Source organism: Monodon monoceros, unplaced genomic scaffold, assembly GCF_005190385.1.
Source record: "Monodon monoceros isolate NGI ecotype Baffin Bay Population unplaced genomic scaffold, NGI_Narwhal_1 Super_Scaffold_5, whole genome shotgun sequence".
NCBI classification, from domain to species: Eukaryota; Metazoa; Chordata; class Mammalia; order Artiodactyla; family Monodontidae; genus Monodon; species Monodon monoceros.
The window spans coordinates 103,038,561-103,056,266 of NW_021703782.1; the positions used below are offsets into that span (position 1 = coordinate 103,038,561).

At 36.0% G+C, this 17,706-nt stretch overlaps 1 protein-coding gene across 1 annotated transcript in view; it reads right to left on the minus strand.

The window, feature by feature from the left end:
• Positions 1–17,706, minus strand: part of SCAI (suppressor of cancer cell invasion) — a 136,430-nt gene that overhangs the window by 23,377 nt on the left and 95,347 nt on the right. The window contains exons 7-14 of the mRNA XM_029202334.1: positions 14,344–14,440; positions 13,197–13,295; positions 12,893–13,045; positions 11,082–11,183; positions 10,426–10,527; positions 9,605–9,683; positions 7,610–7,709; positions 5,701–5,782 (exon numbers count right to left, since the gene is read on the minus strand). Of these exons, the coding sequence (XP_029058167.1) occupies positions 5,701–5,782; positions 7,610–7,709; positions 9,605–9,683; positions 10,426–10,527; positions 11,082–11,183; positions 12,893–13,045; positions 13,197–13,295; positions 14,344–14,440 (814 nt within the window). The remainder of the gene's footprint in view (positions 1–5,700; positions 5,783–7,609; positions 7,710–9,604; positions 9,684–10,425; positions 10,528–11,081; positions 11,184–12,892; positions 13,046–13,196; positions 13,296–14,343; positions 14,441–17,706) is intronic.

Below are 17,706 nucleotides of genomic sequence, written 5' to 3' on the forward strand. Positions count from 1 at the left end.
AGGGAACTATAAAAAGGGCAGTGAATTATTTGAAAAAGAACCAAACAGAACTTCCTGAAATGAAAAATACCACAAATAATATAAAAATCAGTAAATGGGTTTAATAACGAGTTAGTCACAGCTGAAGAAAAGAATTTGTGAACTGAAAGCCAGATCAGAAGAAATTATCCAAATTTCAGCCAGAGAAACAAAAAGATGGAAAATATAGAAGAGAGGTCAAGAGACATGGAAGACACAATGAGAATGATTATGTAAAATCAGAGTTCCAGAAAGAGATGAGAGAGGATCTGCAGCACAGCCAAGATTTGAAGAGATAATGGCTGAGAATTTTCCAGCAATAATGAAAAACTCTAACCTACAGATTCGAGAAGTCCAGCAACTCCCAATAGGTTAAATATAAAGAAACAAAACCTAGATAACTGCAGAACGCCAAAAACAAAGAGACGGTCTTTCAAAGTAGCAAGAAGGAAATGGAATGAGTGAGGCTGACTGTCAGAAGAGCTCTTAGGTAATCTTGTTATGAAGGTGAATGCCTTCCTAGACCACAGCAATCTACAGTCATCAGTCAAACACTTTAGGACAAGGCTGTTTAGATAAGTATGACTGTTTTGACAAATGTGTAAGTCATGTTTACTGGCAGGGATCCATCTCTGTCATATATAATTAAATACTCAAAGGATTTTCTTCTTCCAAGGAAAAAAAAAGCAGAATTCAAAGAAGTGTTGCCCAAAATGACAGGTTTGTGTTTTTTTTAACCCCACTAGTACTACATTATTACAGATAAAGCCTATTCCCTGACGGAAATTTGAGAGCCTAAATGTGAGCCACACTTGTTATGTTACAGACCTCGGCATTTCAATTCCTCTCTTCTGAAATGAGGCTCAGACTAGCACGAAAAGCTCCTCTTTTTCTAAATGTAGAAACATCTTGGGCTTTGGAATGAGAAAGACTGCTGGAATCAATTAGGCAAGATACTTAACCTCCAAGAGCAGTTACTGCAGCTATAAAATAAGGATAATGGTGACTACCTTCATTTAATCATTCAACATATATTTATTGAGAATCTTTTAAGTATGAAGCACTGGGTACATAAAGGTACATGTATATGCAGATATAAACACACACGAGGGACTTCCCTGGTGGTGCAGTGGTTAAGAATCCACCTGCCAATGCAGAGGACACGGGTTCGAGCCCTGGTCCGGGAAGATCCCACATGCCGTGGAGCAACTAAGCCCATGCGCCACACCTACTGAAGCCTGAGCGCCTAGAGCCCATGCTCCGCAACAAGAGAAGCCATGGCAATGATAAGCCCGCACACCGCAACGAAGAGTAGCCCCTGCTCGCCGCAACTAGAGAAAGCCCGCACGCAGCAACGAAGACCCAACACAGCCAAACATAAATAATAAATAAATAAATTTATATTAAAAAACAAAAACACATGGACTTCAGGGAAAACATAGCATAATGCTGATAGACCTTTACATTCTGGGCAGAACAGCTGAGCTTGCTCAGTGAATATGACTAGACCACGAAGACCTAAAGACACTGACATCAGAGATTACCCAACTAAATGGCCCAGCTAGATTGCCACACTGAGCAGCTCACTGTGACAAGCCCTACCTAGAACCTCAGAGATTCTAACCATTTTGCTAGCTTCCACTCTTATATCTGAGCAGAAGGGCAAAAATTATGAGTCTCTAAAACAACATATTCAGGAAAAACACCAGAAACAAACCATAATGGAGGAAAGAGACACCATGCAGGGAGAATTTTTTAAATGATCATTGACATTCTCAAAGGGAAGAGAAGATATTTCAACCAGGATAAAAGCCAATTATATATGTGTATGTATATATGTTTTACATACACACAGATACATCTATATCTTTGTGAAAGAAACATCTAGAGAACAAATGAAAAGCTCAATAAAAGGGTCAGAAGACAAAGGCAAGGGAATTTCCTACAGAGCAAAAAGACTGGAAGATGGAAAATAAAGGGCAAAAAAATCAGAGGACTAGACCAGAAGGTCCAATATATGAATGACAAAAATCCTCCAAAGAAAGAACAGAGAAAATGGAAGGGAGGAAGCCACTGAAACAACTCAAGAAAATGAGCAGAGTTTCCAGATTGAAAGGACTCACTAAGTACATGCCAAGTACCATTGTTAAAAGTAAACCCAGGGGCTTCCCTGGTGGCGCAGTGGTTGAGAGTCCTCCTGCCGATGCAGGGTACACGAGTTCGTGCTGCGGTCCGGGAAGATTCCCACATGCCGCGGAGCGGCTGGGCCCGTGAGCCATGGCCGCTGAGCCTGCGCGTCCGGAGCCTGTGCTCCGCAACGGGAGAGGCCACAACAGTGAGAGGCCACAACAGTGAGAGGCCACAACAGTGAGAGGCCCGTGTACCGCAAAAAAAAAAAAAAAAAAAAAGAAAAGAAAAGTAAACCCAGACCAGGGCACTCTGTTAAGAAGCTGAAAAACACTGGAGACAAAGAGAAGATCCTATATATTTCCAGGGACTGAAAACAAGTCACATGAAAGAACTCAGAATTAGAATGCTTTGTACTTCTTAAGAAATACTGGAAGCTAGAAAGCAATGGAACAAAGCCTTCCAAATTTCGAAGGGAAATAATTTCTAATCAATACCAAAACTACCATTTAAGTGTGATGGTAAATCAAAAACATTTGCAGAAGTGCAAGACTTCAAATATTTTACCTCATATTCACCCTTTCTCAGAAAGCTCCATTTTGCTGGAGATGCTACAGTAAAATGAGAGAATAAACCAAAATGAGAGAGTAAATGAGAGTGTCCAAGAAGAAGACATAGGATTCAGGAAACAGGGATTCCAATATAGAAGAGAGATGAAGAATTCCCAGAATAATAATGAAAAGAGATTCAGGGAGGAGAGCTGTGCAGTACATGTAGAGGGCACCAGTCCAGAGGCTTTGCAAGAGAATTCATCCCAAAGATAAAATTAAGAGAATGATGCATCTGAACAACCTGAAAGAAGATTAAGCAATTGGTGAGGAGCTTGGGGTTGAATCTGTGATAAGTTCAGAAAGAGAACCAGGAGCAAGATAACATTATTTGCTCCAGGAAAAGTAGAAAGTTGCATAGAAAAGAAAAAGTTTACTATGTGGCTTAGATGTTAAAAGCATTGTATAGTCATAATAATATAAGCACTAAATATTCAGTGAATCAAAATTATGATATGTCTATTGTGTGGATAAAAGTTATAAAAGGTATGAATATGAAATGGGGATAGGAAGGGGAAAGAGAGCTAAATTTTTCTTCCATAATGGGATATCAATACATGCTGCTTAAAACATGTATTTTAAGAAATACAAGAAATAAAGATATTTCTTTAAGAATCAAGAAATATCAATACCAGCATGTGATTTAGAAAAATAATGGTTAAATACCAAAATAATTAACTTAAAAAGATGTAAATGGTAGCCTCTGGGAAGAGGCAAACAAGGGTAGGGCATGAGAGCGGGAGACTGCTGTTGTTAGTAACTCCTGGCGGAACCTGGCTGAGTAGATCTCACCCTGACCACACAAGGGAATTATGCTGATACCTGAGACCCACCCCAGGCCAAGCAAATTAGAATCACAGGAGTTGGGACCCAGGTACAAGTGGTTTTGAAGAGGGCTCTGAATGTTTCTGATGCACAGAAAGAGAACTACAGCTTTCAACTATATGGATGAGTTACTTTCATAAAAATTAAAAAGTAATACTGAAATGAAGAAATAACATGAAGTGTCTGTATTTACATGAAGAAACATTTAGAAAACACATATATGTTCATAAAACATTCATATGGATGAAATGGATATAACAAAGTATGTACTGAAGAAATAATACATGTCACCCAGTTCTTTTTCATTAGAAACTTGCAAAATGATAGTTTAAGAATTTTTATGTGCTTTGTGGGAAAAGTAAATGTCAGACACTTTCATATGTTAACACAGAGAACTGCACACCTGATTCAGAGGCATTAACTAGTTTTTTAAAAGACCAAATTAGTCTACATCATGCCCTTATTTGCCTACTGCCCATGGGCTCCCCATTTCATTTCTAAAGATCAGAATGTTCTTGACAATTTAATTTTTTAGAGTAGTGACACTGCATGTGCCATCAACACCAAACACACACAGAAATCTATTATTCCATTGTTATCCTGGGTGTTGGGATATTGAAATTTACAATTAAATCATGAGACATAATTCCAATTATGCACAATGGTGTTTTTTCAAAATCATCATCCAATACGCAGTCTACATCCAAACGACACTCTGGAAATAGCAGGTACATAACATGAATGATATTCTTGAGCTTATAAAAGATGGTATCAAATAATGTCCAATTAAATCGAGAGAAATTAATAGATTGTGAAAATACTTTCAATGCATGCTAGATCATAGTAAGCAATACACTTGCTTACTGTGCATCAACACATTCTGTTACATTGTTAAACTGTAGCAAATGTTTCCTTTTCATTGACAAAGGCACAGAATGCTTTTTTTGAATTCTGTGAAGACACAAAATGCCTGGACTCTTCTGATTTTATATGTTTAAATGGGGTAGCCAATAAACCTTTTCCTCTAGCAGCCTCCCACCCTCTCAAAAAGATTAAAAATGACAACAGCACACTCACAATTTAAGAGTGTACATAGCTAGTTTTCCTAAAAATCAAAAGTTGTAACGTTAAACTTGACAAAATGGGTAGCAAGAAACATGCGGAACAACGTAGGGAGGGATGAATGCTCTTGGAATTCCGACTTTAAAAAGTGAAACTAAGCATGAAAATTAGATGGAAAAATATGCTTGGGGTCAGCTTTTTTGGCTACCAGACATTTCTGTTGCTCTCCTGAAATAAACGTATTAACGTTTGCTTCCCCATCTAATATATGAACACCCACAACAGAAATAATTTTAATTGGCAGATCTGTGTTTCCAGCATATTTCTGAGTATACTGTCCACTAATGAAATATTCCAACCATATACAAAGGGCTCCAAAAATTCTGTTTTCATTTTCCTGTAAATTACTATTGTTTGAATTTTAGCATCCAGCTTTAAAGTGTCTCACTGCTGCCATTCTTTATACAATCATTGAAAACCACTGCTTCTATAGCAAAATATAAAAGAAAGGATTTTCACATTAAGTCCCTGTTACTTATTTCAGAATTCAGGGTCATCTTTTTTTTACTTACTGTCGCAAATTAAAAAAAACAATAATAAGTGCCTCTAAAACAATTTGTGTTGATATTCAATGAATATAACTCTATAACATGGGATAGAAATTCCACTTAAACTATAGTAGCTCAGTGTATAGAGGGGAAAAAGTTTGAAAATTAGAAAATAAAATGTTCCCATATACTTCAACCTCTATAAAAGAAAACTATTCTGGGTTATATAACAAAAATAAACCTCCCACCAGTGATCTTGGAAATCTTGAATTTTTTTTCCCGCAGGAGGATTTATTATTTTCCACTGAGTGTCCATTCATGCGTTTTCTTCTTGTTTCTATTCATAGCACCAGATCCTGACTAGCATGCACAACCTCAAAAGAAAAGAAAGACTAAATACAAACTGTGTAAAATTAAATAAAATAAAGCAAAATAAAAAGGCACATGTTCAGATTGGTTACCTCAGGGTGGTGCCATAGTGTCTAACGTGGAATAGCACTCATGGAACTCACCTTATACGCAACACTATTGGATGAATCCACAATGATGAACAGGGGCTTCCTTGTGAAAGGATAGAGATCTCCAGGATGAAGGCTGGGAAAACAACAACAAGAGTAACAGTGAATGACTGTATAACTTTATCAGCCAAGTCTCAGAAATCTTAATTATCAGTTTGGTCTGCTCACATCTCCTTTTTGTCACAGCACTGGGAGAAAAACAAAGATTAATTAAGCAAAAGACCAAAAAAGTCTGTATTTACTGGGGTAGACAAGTTAACAGTTTTATTTGGAAAAAAAAAATTCGAACATAATTATTATTCAAGAATATTCAAGCTAAAGAGAAGTCTCTATATTTAATATATATATTAATATATTTAAAGATGGATTAATAAATACACATGAAAATCTCAGAAGTCAGCATTTAGGGACTTTCTTAGTATTTAAAAGTTCCTCCTAAAAAAAAAAAAAAAAAAAAAAGTTCCTCCTAAGAACATGTTCTGAAAACAAGATGTAATAACACAACCAGATTTCTATTTCAATGAATCTTTCAAAATCTATATCCATTTTAAAGATTTTTATTATTTTAAGCTATATCTTAATATTGCAGACAATAAGCAGGGGCTCCCCTTCTATTATCTACATTTCCTCTGGACATGTGCATCAGAATCAGCTGGGGTGCTTGTTAAAGATACAGATTCACTGTGGCCCACAGAAGGCCAAAGTCCAGTAACATGCATTTGAGAGCCACTGCTTAAGGTCACAATTTTGGTGTACATGCTCTTTCCCATGGCTGGTGGACAATGTGGGTAGTTTATAAATATTTATGTAAATATACAAAATAATGTTGTCAATGAGCAATATCATCAAACCCCAATATATTTCAAATACAAGTTTTTCTGATATAAATCATTTACAACTATGGTCAACTATAGCACCAACACATGGCTTGGGGGACCATTAGCTATTATACGTGTAATTTGAAACATTTCCCTCTGCCCTCCCTTCCCCACTCTTTAATATGAAGAGTTACATTTTTATGTAAAGTGCTATTAGAAATGCAGTTTCAAGCAAGTCCTGTTTCCTCTATAATGAGACTGCTCTCTCTCAGCTAGGGAAATTTTAGAGCCCATAATGGCCCAACCAGTGAATGCACTGAGCAAACTTTCATGGATGAAATCTCCTTGAAATCATACAGCTAACTTCATTTTTGCTATATCACACCAACATAACCTTATATTAAAAAGCTTATATTGGAAAAAAAAAAAAAAAAAGCTTATATTGGGCTTCCCTGATGGCACAGGGTTAAGCATCCGCCTGCCAATGCAGGGGACATGGGTTCAAGCCCTGGTCCGGGAAGATCCCACATGCCGCAGAGCAACTAAGCCCATGCACCACAACTACTGAGCCTGCGCTCTAGAGCCTGCAAGCCACAACTACTGAGCCTGCATGCCACAACTACTGAAGCCCATGCACCTAGAGCCTGTGCTCCGCAACAAGAGAAGCCACTGCAATGAGAAGCCCACGCACCACAACAAAGAGTAGCCCCGCTCACCGCAACTAGAGAAAAGCCCGCGTGCAGCAACAAAGACCCAACACAGCCAAAAATAAAATTAATTAATTTTTAAAAGGCTTATTTTGATATTAACGTGCATCATGTCCTGCCTTATTATTTATGTATATATTTATTGTCTCCTCCAACTTGAATGAACAGATCTCCAGTGATTGAATAGTTCCTGACATATAATACATACTCAATAAAAAATTGTAAAATAAATATTAACCAACAATTCTAATTGCCTAAGATAGTCAGAGCCGGAGATATTGCTGGAATCCAAATAAGTGTTATGAATAGCAGTCTAAGGCAACATTCCATTTTACTTAATATTTTATAAGAGAGAACTATAATTTTTATAATACATACCAGTGCATTTCCTTGTGGGACTGATTTCGTTTGTGGATGGCATCTCCATTTATAATATCCCGGTTACTATTAGTAAGTACCCCTCCAAAATCATAAGGACCTATAAAAAGAAAGGGAAGAATCCTAGACTTCAATTGGAGAGTAGCATTGATCTGATGTTCAAACACAAAGGTGTTGGGTGAATCTTTCATCGATACAAATGGAAGATAATTACAAAACATTTTTATTAATTGAAAATTTAACATTTTAGTTTAACATAGCACTTAAATGATTTCAGTATGTTGCCTGTTCCAATATTTTAAAAGATCATCTGACCATCTTCATCAGTTCTTCAGATTATAATGAGAAACAAAACAAGAATCTACTGCATCCCATTATTCTGGGTAAAAAAGAGATGGAGATCTGGGATGTTCAAAATGATCTTCTCATTTCAAGCAAAACTAAAATCTCAAGTTCAACAAAATTATTTAAGTAAGAAAGTTGCAGAATGAAGTCCTAATAATTTCTTAAATATAATTTTAAAAGGGCCACTAATTGTAAAATGTAGGGAAATTTTTGAATGGAACTTGAAAATTCTCACTGACAAAAACTTCATTTTTAAGAAAAGAATTACCAAATACCAGTGTAGGAAAAAATCCACTATTATTATTATTACATCAACCACTGTAATTCCGGTTTGGGAATTAGCCTTTTCCCACTGGTCCTATCAGTTAGTTAAATAAACTCTTGTGTAAATGGAACAGCAACTGTGGGATGTTAGGAATAATCTCTCTCAAAGGACCATTCAGTTAGTAACTACTATACTTTGAAAAAAGTAAAACAAGAGATCAATACATTAGGTGGGGCCCAGAAAATCTGATTCAATAGTGTATAAGATATGGAAATAATTATTTATAAATAAAAGTACTAACTTTATCACCAAAAAATTAAAGTATTTATAATTTTGCATCACTTTTTTTTTTTTTTTTTTTTTTTTTTGCGGTACGCAGGCCTCTCACTGTTGTGGCCTCTCCCGCTGCGGAGAACAGGCTCCGGACGCACAGGCTCAGCGGCCATGGCTCACGGGCCCAGCTGCTCCGCGGCATGTGGGATCTTCCTGGACCGGGGCACGAACCCGTGTCCCCTGCATCGGCAGGCAGACTCTCAACCACTGTGCCGCCAGGGAAGCCCTGATTTTGCATCACTTTTAATAGTGTTATATTTTATCCCTTAAAAAAAAATCACTGCAATGAAGAGAGATTTATTTTGTTTTGTTTTCATTTTAACACTTTAAGAGGATCTGTAGGTCATGCAAGGAAGATGGCAGGGACATGCATTGTATAAAGGAATGCAAATTTCAACAAACAAATGAGGAGGAAAATGTTAAGGATGTTAAGAACAATTTTTTTTTTGTCCAGGTAAAGATTTAATTGCCTTGTTTACATCCAAGCTACTTATCTAGTTCAACCAATTTCATATATTCTGGACTCACATGTTCTGGACAACTTCAAGTTTTTATTCTAAAATAGCATCCCAATATTCTACAGATTGAATCCATAAAACCAAAGAAAGGACACAAAATAAAATTATGTCAAGGACTTGAACTTTCACAGTTACAAAAGTGCACTGATTTCTACAAGACTTTCAGCCACAGTGAAGCCGCTGACCAGATTCCCTAACACACTAAAGGCTCAGAAAAATTCAACGATGTGAAGTAGATAATTAGGCTTGGTTATTCCATGCACATATATGTGTTTGCTTTTAGCAAATCTGTTAGAGAGGCATGCATGTAGTATGTGAATTTGCTGATTTTTTTTAACTTTACCGTATAATATTTCAGCAAATAAAACAGACTGGGGTATCTACAAGATTGCCGATTCAGCAAATAGACCCGGTTTCAAATTTGGGAGCCTCTCTAGAAAGCTTGAGATTGTCTGTGGGCTATGGGCCATCGCCTTGTAGAAAATAAAGAGAATTCAAGCCCTGCTCACGACAGGGAGCATTCCTTTATTGTACCTTCACTATCAGAACGACCTGTGGGGAAAACGCCAGTGGCTGACAGGTAAATCAGAAGCACACTATTGGCAGGCAGCTCCTGAAATTAAAGAAAATCACATACACAAAACGACAAACAGAAAACAACAGTTTTATTGAAAGTTCATGACATTTTACAGTTGTAGGGAAAACAAGAACCTAATTTAACATATAATGGTCTCTTCCAAGAGAAAAGTCACTCTTGCTAGTTCCAACTTATAACTGTCTACACAGCAAAGATTCATTATTAACCTATAACCATTGCCAAAAGTTTTGAAGACAATCTCTGCTTCAAAACCCCATCATTTAAAGAACGTTCTCTGGAAAACTTAAGATGGAGAAGTAAAGATCCTGACTATAGGTCTAAAAGACAAACTTCCATCTGTGCCTTTCTCTATATAAACTGAGAGGAATTCCCTACTCATGGTTCTTTCAGACGACCAAAATGTTTCCCAGAGCCACCATTCAGGTGGCTATTCTATTTATAGAACATGCCTATAAAATCTGCTCCTGTTTTTCAGTTCTGCATTGACTATTATGCCTAAAGCAGTTTAGCAAGAAAAACCCGGAGAAAGGAGAATGATAATTAATCAATATTCTCATTAATTAATGGTAGGGAACATTCATAACATAATAAGCAATTTCCATTCCAAAAACAGCTATGATTAGGATATTCTAAGGCAGTTTTCATTTTCATATTTTTCCTAAATTCTTGACTCAAATATTCAAAGAGAAGAGTGACTCTCAGATTCCATTTAAGGCACACTTTCCCCATATACTAAAAAGTACTGGATGATAGATACCTTAAAAGATGCTGCTAAGAATGTGTATAGTTGGCTGAATGTTGGTTTGTAGAGCAGGTACTTGTGGGGGTTTTCTCGCCTGGTAGGCTTGTCAGCTGATTCCTATATTTACACACAGAAAACAATGCACATACAGTCGGTCCTCTGCATCCATGGATTCACCCAACCACGGATCAAAAATATTTAGAAAAAAAATTCTAGAAAGTTCCAAAAAGCAAAACTTGAATTTGCTGTGCACCAGCAACTATTTACATAACATTTACAACTATTTACATATAATTTACATTCTATTAGATGTTATAAGTAATCTAGAAATGATTCAAAGCATAAGAGAGGATGTGCATAGGTTGTATGTAAACACTATGCCACTTTAAATAAGGGACTTGAGCATCTGCAGGTTTATCCACGGGGGTCCTGGAACCAACCCCCCGTGGATACAGACGGATGACTATACAAACTGTACGTGACATATGAATTATCAATGCCTATTTTTACTATCCTTTTCATTAAATATCTTTTTTTAATTAGCATTATGCTTATCTATTTCTCCTGCGTCTCATCAGGAGAATTCTTTATTCACACTCATGGCTTTCGCTGAATAATAGCATTCCATGAGGAGCAGAAGCAGCAAGTTGCAGATGTAGGGAGAAGGTCACCTGCATTCCTGGTTTATTCATCTGGGAAGCTAAATTCATTGGCTCCCTTTCCAGGGCTTGTAACATCCGGAACATGTCAACAGTTAGTTCACTGAACTTAACCTGCAAGGAAAACAAAACTGACCGTTAATGCAGTACGCAGACCTTGAAGTGTTTAATCATATTGTTACTCTTGACTTTCATGTGTACCTGATGACACTGGATATTTTATTCCAAAAAATTTCAAAAGACAGAAAGTTAAAAAAATTATACAGTGACACCCTTATGCTCAATAGCTAGATCCTATAACATTAACATTTTTCTATATTTGCTTCATCACGTCTCGCTCCATCTATCAATACTTCTATCAATCCATCCATTTCCACAGGTATTTTTAAAAACAAAAAGTAGTCAGGTAAACACAGATACCTATATTAGATCCCATAAAACATGTTAACTTTTGGCAAACCAGCCAGGCTGCAATATGACTATGGCCCATTTTAAAATCACTTCATTACATTTTGGCACTACATAATGTTTAAGGTTGAATCCTGAGAATTGCCTGGAGGTCCAGTGGTTAGGACTTGGAACTCTAACTGCCGGGGCCCTGGGTTCAATCCTGGGTTGGGGAACTAAGACCCCACAAGCCGCGTGGCACAGCAAAAAAAAAAAGAAAAAGAGAAAAGACTGTATCCTTTTCTATTTTGTTTTGTTTTTAACAACTTATTTTTTATTTATTTTTGGCTGCGTCGGGTCTCAGTTGTGGCATGCAGGCTCTTCACTGCAGTGTGCCGGTTTCTCTCTAGCTGTGACGTGCAGGTTTTCTCTTCTCTAGTTGTGGCGCGCGGGATCTGGGGCGCGTGGGCTCTATAGTTTCCCGCACGCAGGCTCTCTCGTTGAGGCACGCGAGCTCAGTCGTTTTGGCGTGCGGGGCTTAGTTGCTCTGTGGCATGTGGGATCTTTGTTCCCCGACTAGGGATTGAACCCAAGTCCTCTGCATTGTAAGGCGGATTCTTTACCACTGGACCACCACGGAAGTCCCCTACTTTTCTATTTTGAATAATACTTCTACAGAACTTCATGTAGGCAAGGTTTTACTTTAAATTAAAATGTTTTAATTTAGAAATTTGCAAATTAAAGCTTTAAAATCCAAAATTGGAGAATTATAAGAAAAAGTTAACAACAAAAATGACAGATGTAAGGGAAGGATCCAAAATTAAAACTTGTATAAGTAATACATATAGAAAAGTGTATCCATTGGTGACCTTTCCAATATCCCATAATTTTCAGTAAATTACAGTTGTAGTACCTTAAATCCTCATTGTCATGGGACTATTCTGTCATGAAAAAATATCTGAAATTTGCTTTTGACAAATGTACTTAAAAATAACTCCTCCCCCATTTTTGCCTGATTGTAAAGGCAATATACAGATGTAGAAAGTTGTAAGGAAGAAAATAAAAATCACTTAAAATTTTGCTAAATTTTTTAGAGATAAATCTTTTATGATATTGGTAAATTTCTTCCTTGTCTTTTTCTTGTGCATATATGTATTATACATAGACATTTTAACATATATAATAAAATAATTCTGTTTACATAGGTTCATATTATTTTCACTTGCCATATCATAAGTATCTTCTTCTGTGATTAAAAATTCTTTCTAAACCATTTAAATGTCTATAGTACAGTCCATATATAGACACAGCATAATTTAATTAACTATTTCCTAGCAAATGGATGTTAGGATATTTACAATGAAATAATTCTGTAACAATCAAAAGTACTATTTTTCAAAGTGAATTTTAAGCATAATTCCTTCACAATTCTTTACCTGGTTATTACAATTACCAATAATGAGTGCATCAGCCAGAGACAACTGTCCCACAATCATGCCCTGTTCCAGCAATGGGGCTCCTGTTTCAGCAAGACGATTAGACGTGATAACAATGGTATTATCATCATTTAATACCATCACAGGGTCTGCCTGGAGAAAAAGCAGTAAGTGGTTGATGGCCAAGACAAAATGTCAATATAAGAAGTTATTCCTTCTTTTTGACATATACACATAGTAAAAAAGTATACCACATATGCATTTACATACATAATTATGATAACCTTTCTTGTCAAGAACTGACCTCAATGAAAGCTGCTACTTCTTGAAGCACCAGGTTCCATTCCACTTGATCTTCAGTATTAAAGCGGTGAGTGTAATCTTCAATTTCATCCGAGAGTTCCTGATTTTACAATATCACAAAGAGAAATGGTTATAGAAAAAAAATCATAAAAATACATTGTATATTGTACCATACTCCTGACAGAAACTGATACAGTTAAGAAGTTTGATTATTATCAGTATACAGTCCCAGTTATAACCAAAACAGAGTGAAAATTACATGGGCTTGCTTCAAAATCAAAAACTCCAAAATGATAACACATCAATAAGATCTTCATAGAAATCCACAGTGACCCATACCTACTCTGCTACATCAGCAATGACTTTATTAACAGGAAACTCTTAAAGGTAAACCCCCCAAATTTTAACATTAAAAAAATATATATGTAAATTCTTTGTATTTATATCATACTATTTCTTTTGGAAATAATCTTATTAGTAACTGGGGATGGAGGAAGAAGGCTTGTCAAAACTAGCATGTTATACTGAATCACTTTGCTGTACACCTGAAAAAAACACAATACTGTAAATTATACTTCAATTAAAAAAAAAAGCAAAAACTAGCATGTTATACTCGAGCGCCAAAAAATCAAGAAGTATGCCATTGAAACCACTAACTGAATACAGAGTGTAACCAGAATGTAGCATGCAATAATTACAGATATTAAGTGAATCTAGAATGCAGTTAACTCTTAATTACCTGAGGTAATGAAGGATAGAGTGATGCAGATATACTAAAGGGAGGAAAAATCGAAACTCATTCACACCTTTGTAAAACATTTTTCTTGACCTAACTTTTCAATTATTTTCTTAAACCAAATATTTTAACTTTTGTTTACATTTGCCAACCATTCATGGATGGGTGATGAAATGTAAAATAAACTAAGGGGACAAAAGTAAGAAATTAAGACAATTATCTCTGGTGTATTTGAAATATGAAGAGTTGGAAAAATTTTTTATCATTACCCTTGTCATAAGTTACCATACTCTCAAAGTTGTAATGATTTAGATATATCAAAATTATTTTAACCTTAAATCTATTTTTAAAAAACAAAATTATCCATAGACAATGAGAGATTAGGATTTTAATTATTTTAAAGTACATTTACCTTCACCAGATCCTTTACAACATCCATTTTGTTGAGAAGAAGACAAACTACTATAAATCTTGCATAGTATCGTAGCTTCTTAACTACCAACTCAGGTCTATGGTAGAAAAATGGAAAATCATTCATGACATTTAAAAAAATATGCTTTTTGATTTTTCTAACTTTCTGATAGCTTTTTAAACTCTTTTGATACTATTTTGCACAGTTATAAACATTGCTTCATATAACCTATAGTCTTTTAACACATTTCTTACTCAATGGTTCATTACATTGTTCATTCATATATTAAATTCATTCAAGAAGTATCTATTGAAACTTAGATGCATCAGGCACTATGCTAAGTACTAGATTAGAATGATTTAAAAAAAAAAAACTATAGACACAGTCCCTTCCCTCACAGACCTTACAGACAGAAAAGTATTTAAAATGTAGAGGAGACGGATAAATACTTAAAATACTGGAATAAATATTACAATGATGTAATATTACAAAATATTACAATGATTACAATTTGAGCCCACAGGACAGGATCTTGGGTGAGAGAAGGCATCTTAGCGAGAGTAATGTTTAAGTTAAGACTATACGGAAGACGTTACAGTAGAAACTAACACAACACTGTAAAACAACTATACCCCAATAAAAAAAATTAAGGGCTTCCCTGGTGGCGCAGTGGTTGAGAGTCTGCCTGCCGATGCAGGGGACATGGGTTTGTGCCCCGGTCCGGGGAGATCCCACGTGCCGCGGAGCGGCTGGGCCCGTGAGCCATGGCCGCGGAGCCTGTGCTCCGCGACGGTAGAGGCCACAACAGTGAGAGGCCCACATACCGGAAAAAAAAAAAAAAAAAAAGAGAAGTCACTGCAATGAGAAGCCCATGCACCACAATGAAGAGTAGCCCCTGCTCACCACAACTAGAGAAAGGCTGTGCGCAGCAACGAAGACCCAACGCAGCCAAAAATAAATAAATAAATTTTTTTAATTAAAAAAAGATGAGAAGACAACTAGTCAGGAAAATATGAGACAAAAAGACTTCTAGGAAGATCAGTCTTTGTTTTGAAATCTTATTTTTCTAACGTTAATACAATCAAGCTAGTTTTCTTATGCTTACTATTTGTATGCCATATCTTTTTCTATCCCTCTACTTTCAAGTACCTGTGTCTTTTCATTGTAACGCATCTTTTGTAGACAGTATATAGTTAGGCCTTGCTTTTTTATCCACTTTGACAATCTCTGCCCTGTATACTCAGGAACTCAGACCATTTACATTTAGCCTTATTGTTGCCTTGGCTGAGTTTGCAACTCTCACCCTGCTATTTGTTTTCTACTTGCCCCTTCTGTGTTTGTGGTCCTCTACTGCTCCCTCCTTGCTTTCTTTTCAGCTAATCAAATATATTTTAGTATTCTATTTTATATCCTCTATCAGCTTCGTACTTATACTACTTCATTACTGTTCTTTTTGTGATTGCTAGGAATAGCAACACACGTCCTTAACTTATTAAAGGCTATTTACAATCTATATTACACCTCTTCACGCCAGACCCTTAATATTTATCCCTTATCTGGAATTCCCTGGCGGTCCAGTGGTTAGGACTCTGAGCTCTCACTGCTGAGGGCCTGGGTTCGATCCCTGGTCGGGGAACTAATATCCCTCAAGCCTCACAGTGTAGCCAAAAATACATATATATATTTATCCCTTATCAATTCAAACCGGACATTTTCAATTTCTACTTCCTGTTTTCCACATCCTGCATTGCAAATAAAAAACCTTACAACAATATATTTTTTGTATATGTTTCACATTTTCCGTAATAAAAATTTTTTAAATTCCTCTTTGACCCATGAATTATTTAGAAATGTGTCTACTGATTAACATAATGATTTTTTTAAACTATGTCTCGCTCTTAATTTTTAATGGAATTGCACCACCGTTAGACAACGTATACTTGAAAAATTATTGAAACATTTTTTTGTGGCAAATATAAGTCAACTTCACAAAAGTTTCATATAAGCTTGAAAATTATGTGCATTCGCTTATTGTCGTATGCACTTTCATGCACATTAGAACAAGTTTTCAATTATGTTACTCAAATCTTATAGTTGCTTATCTTCTTGACACATAATTAAATGTTATATTAAAAATCTCCATGTACAATACATGTGACCATTTATCAATTTCTCCCTGAAAATATGCCACTTTTTGCTTTGTTTATTATTATGCTACATTACTGGGCATATACAAGTTTAGAAATTTTTTATTTTCCTGAGTTGTTCCTTTTATCATTATGAAGTAAAGCTCCATCCTTAATAATATTTTCTGCCTTAAATATAAATAATGTATACATAAATAGAGCAGCATTTCTTCCCCTTAGTATCTGTCTCATTTGTCTTTTCCTATGTACCTTATATCTTTGGAGGGCCTCTTGTAGATAGTATATTACTGAATTTTTCTTAAAAAGGCATACTGATAATCTCTGACTTATCCCTAGGAAGTTTAGATCACTTTCATTGACTATGATTACCAACGTACTTGGACTTGTTTCTACTTTATTATTTCGTGCTATAATTATACTTTTTTCATATATATTCCTTTCGTACTTTTTACTGTAATGATCATAATTCACTTTCCTCCCCCTTCTACCTGTTTTGAATTTACACCTTCTCCTTATGTTCCTTAAAAATATTTTTCTTAATATTTTAATAAGCAAACTTTACTTACTCTAAGCTTCCTCTGAACAATAAATGGATCTTACTAGTATGGATGAATTCTTTATTTTCTCCCTTCTTTCATGTTGTTTTCCAGGATTTGGCACCATTTTATCTTAATAACCTCAATTAGCCATTATTAAGATGATTACTGTCTTATAAAGTCCATGCTTCCTTAGGAAGCAAGGGGATAATTTTTTCTCATGAATCCTTGTATATCATCCCTTCCTTTTAGTTTCAATTTTCCTCTTCCTGAAGAAATCCTCAGAAGTTCCTTTATATCACCAAAACCAACCATGCCCCTGCAAGGCTGTCATAGCACTGATCAGAGGGCTAATGACCTGGGGATTTCCCTCACGTTCTTGACAGCTAAGCTTTCCATTTAAAGGGATGGTTGATCCTTTTTTTAAAATAAATTTATTTATTTTAAAATCTTTATTTATTTTTATTTAATTTATTTATTGTTTCTGGCTGCGTTGGGTCTTCACTGCTGCGCACAGGCTTTTCTCTGGTTGCAGCGAGTGGGGGCTACTCTTCGTTGTGGTATGCGGGCTTTTCATTGTGGTGGCTTCTCTTGTTGCGGAGCATGGGCTCTAGGTGCGCGGGCTTCAGTAGTTGTGGCTCGCAGGCTCTAGAGAGCAGGCTCAGTAGTTGTGGCGCATG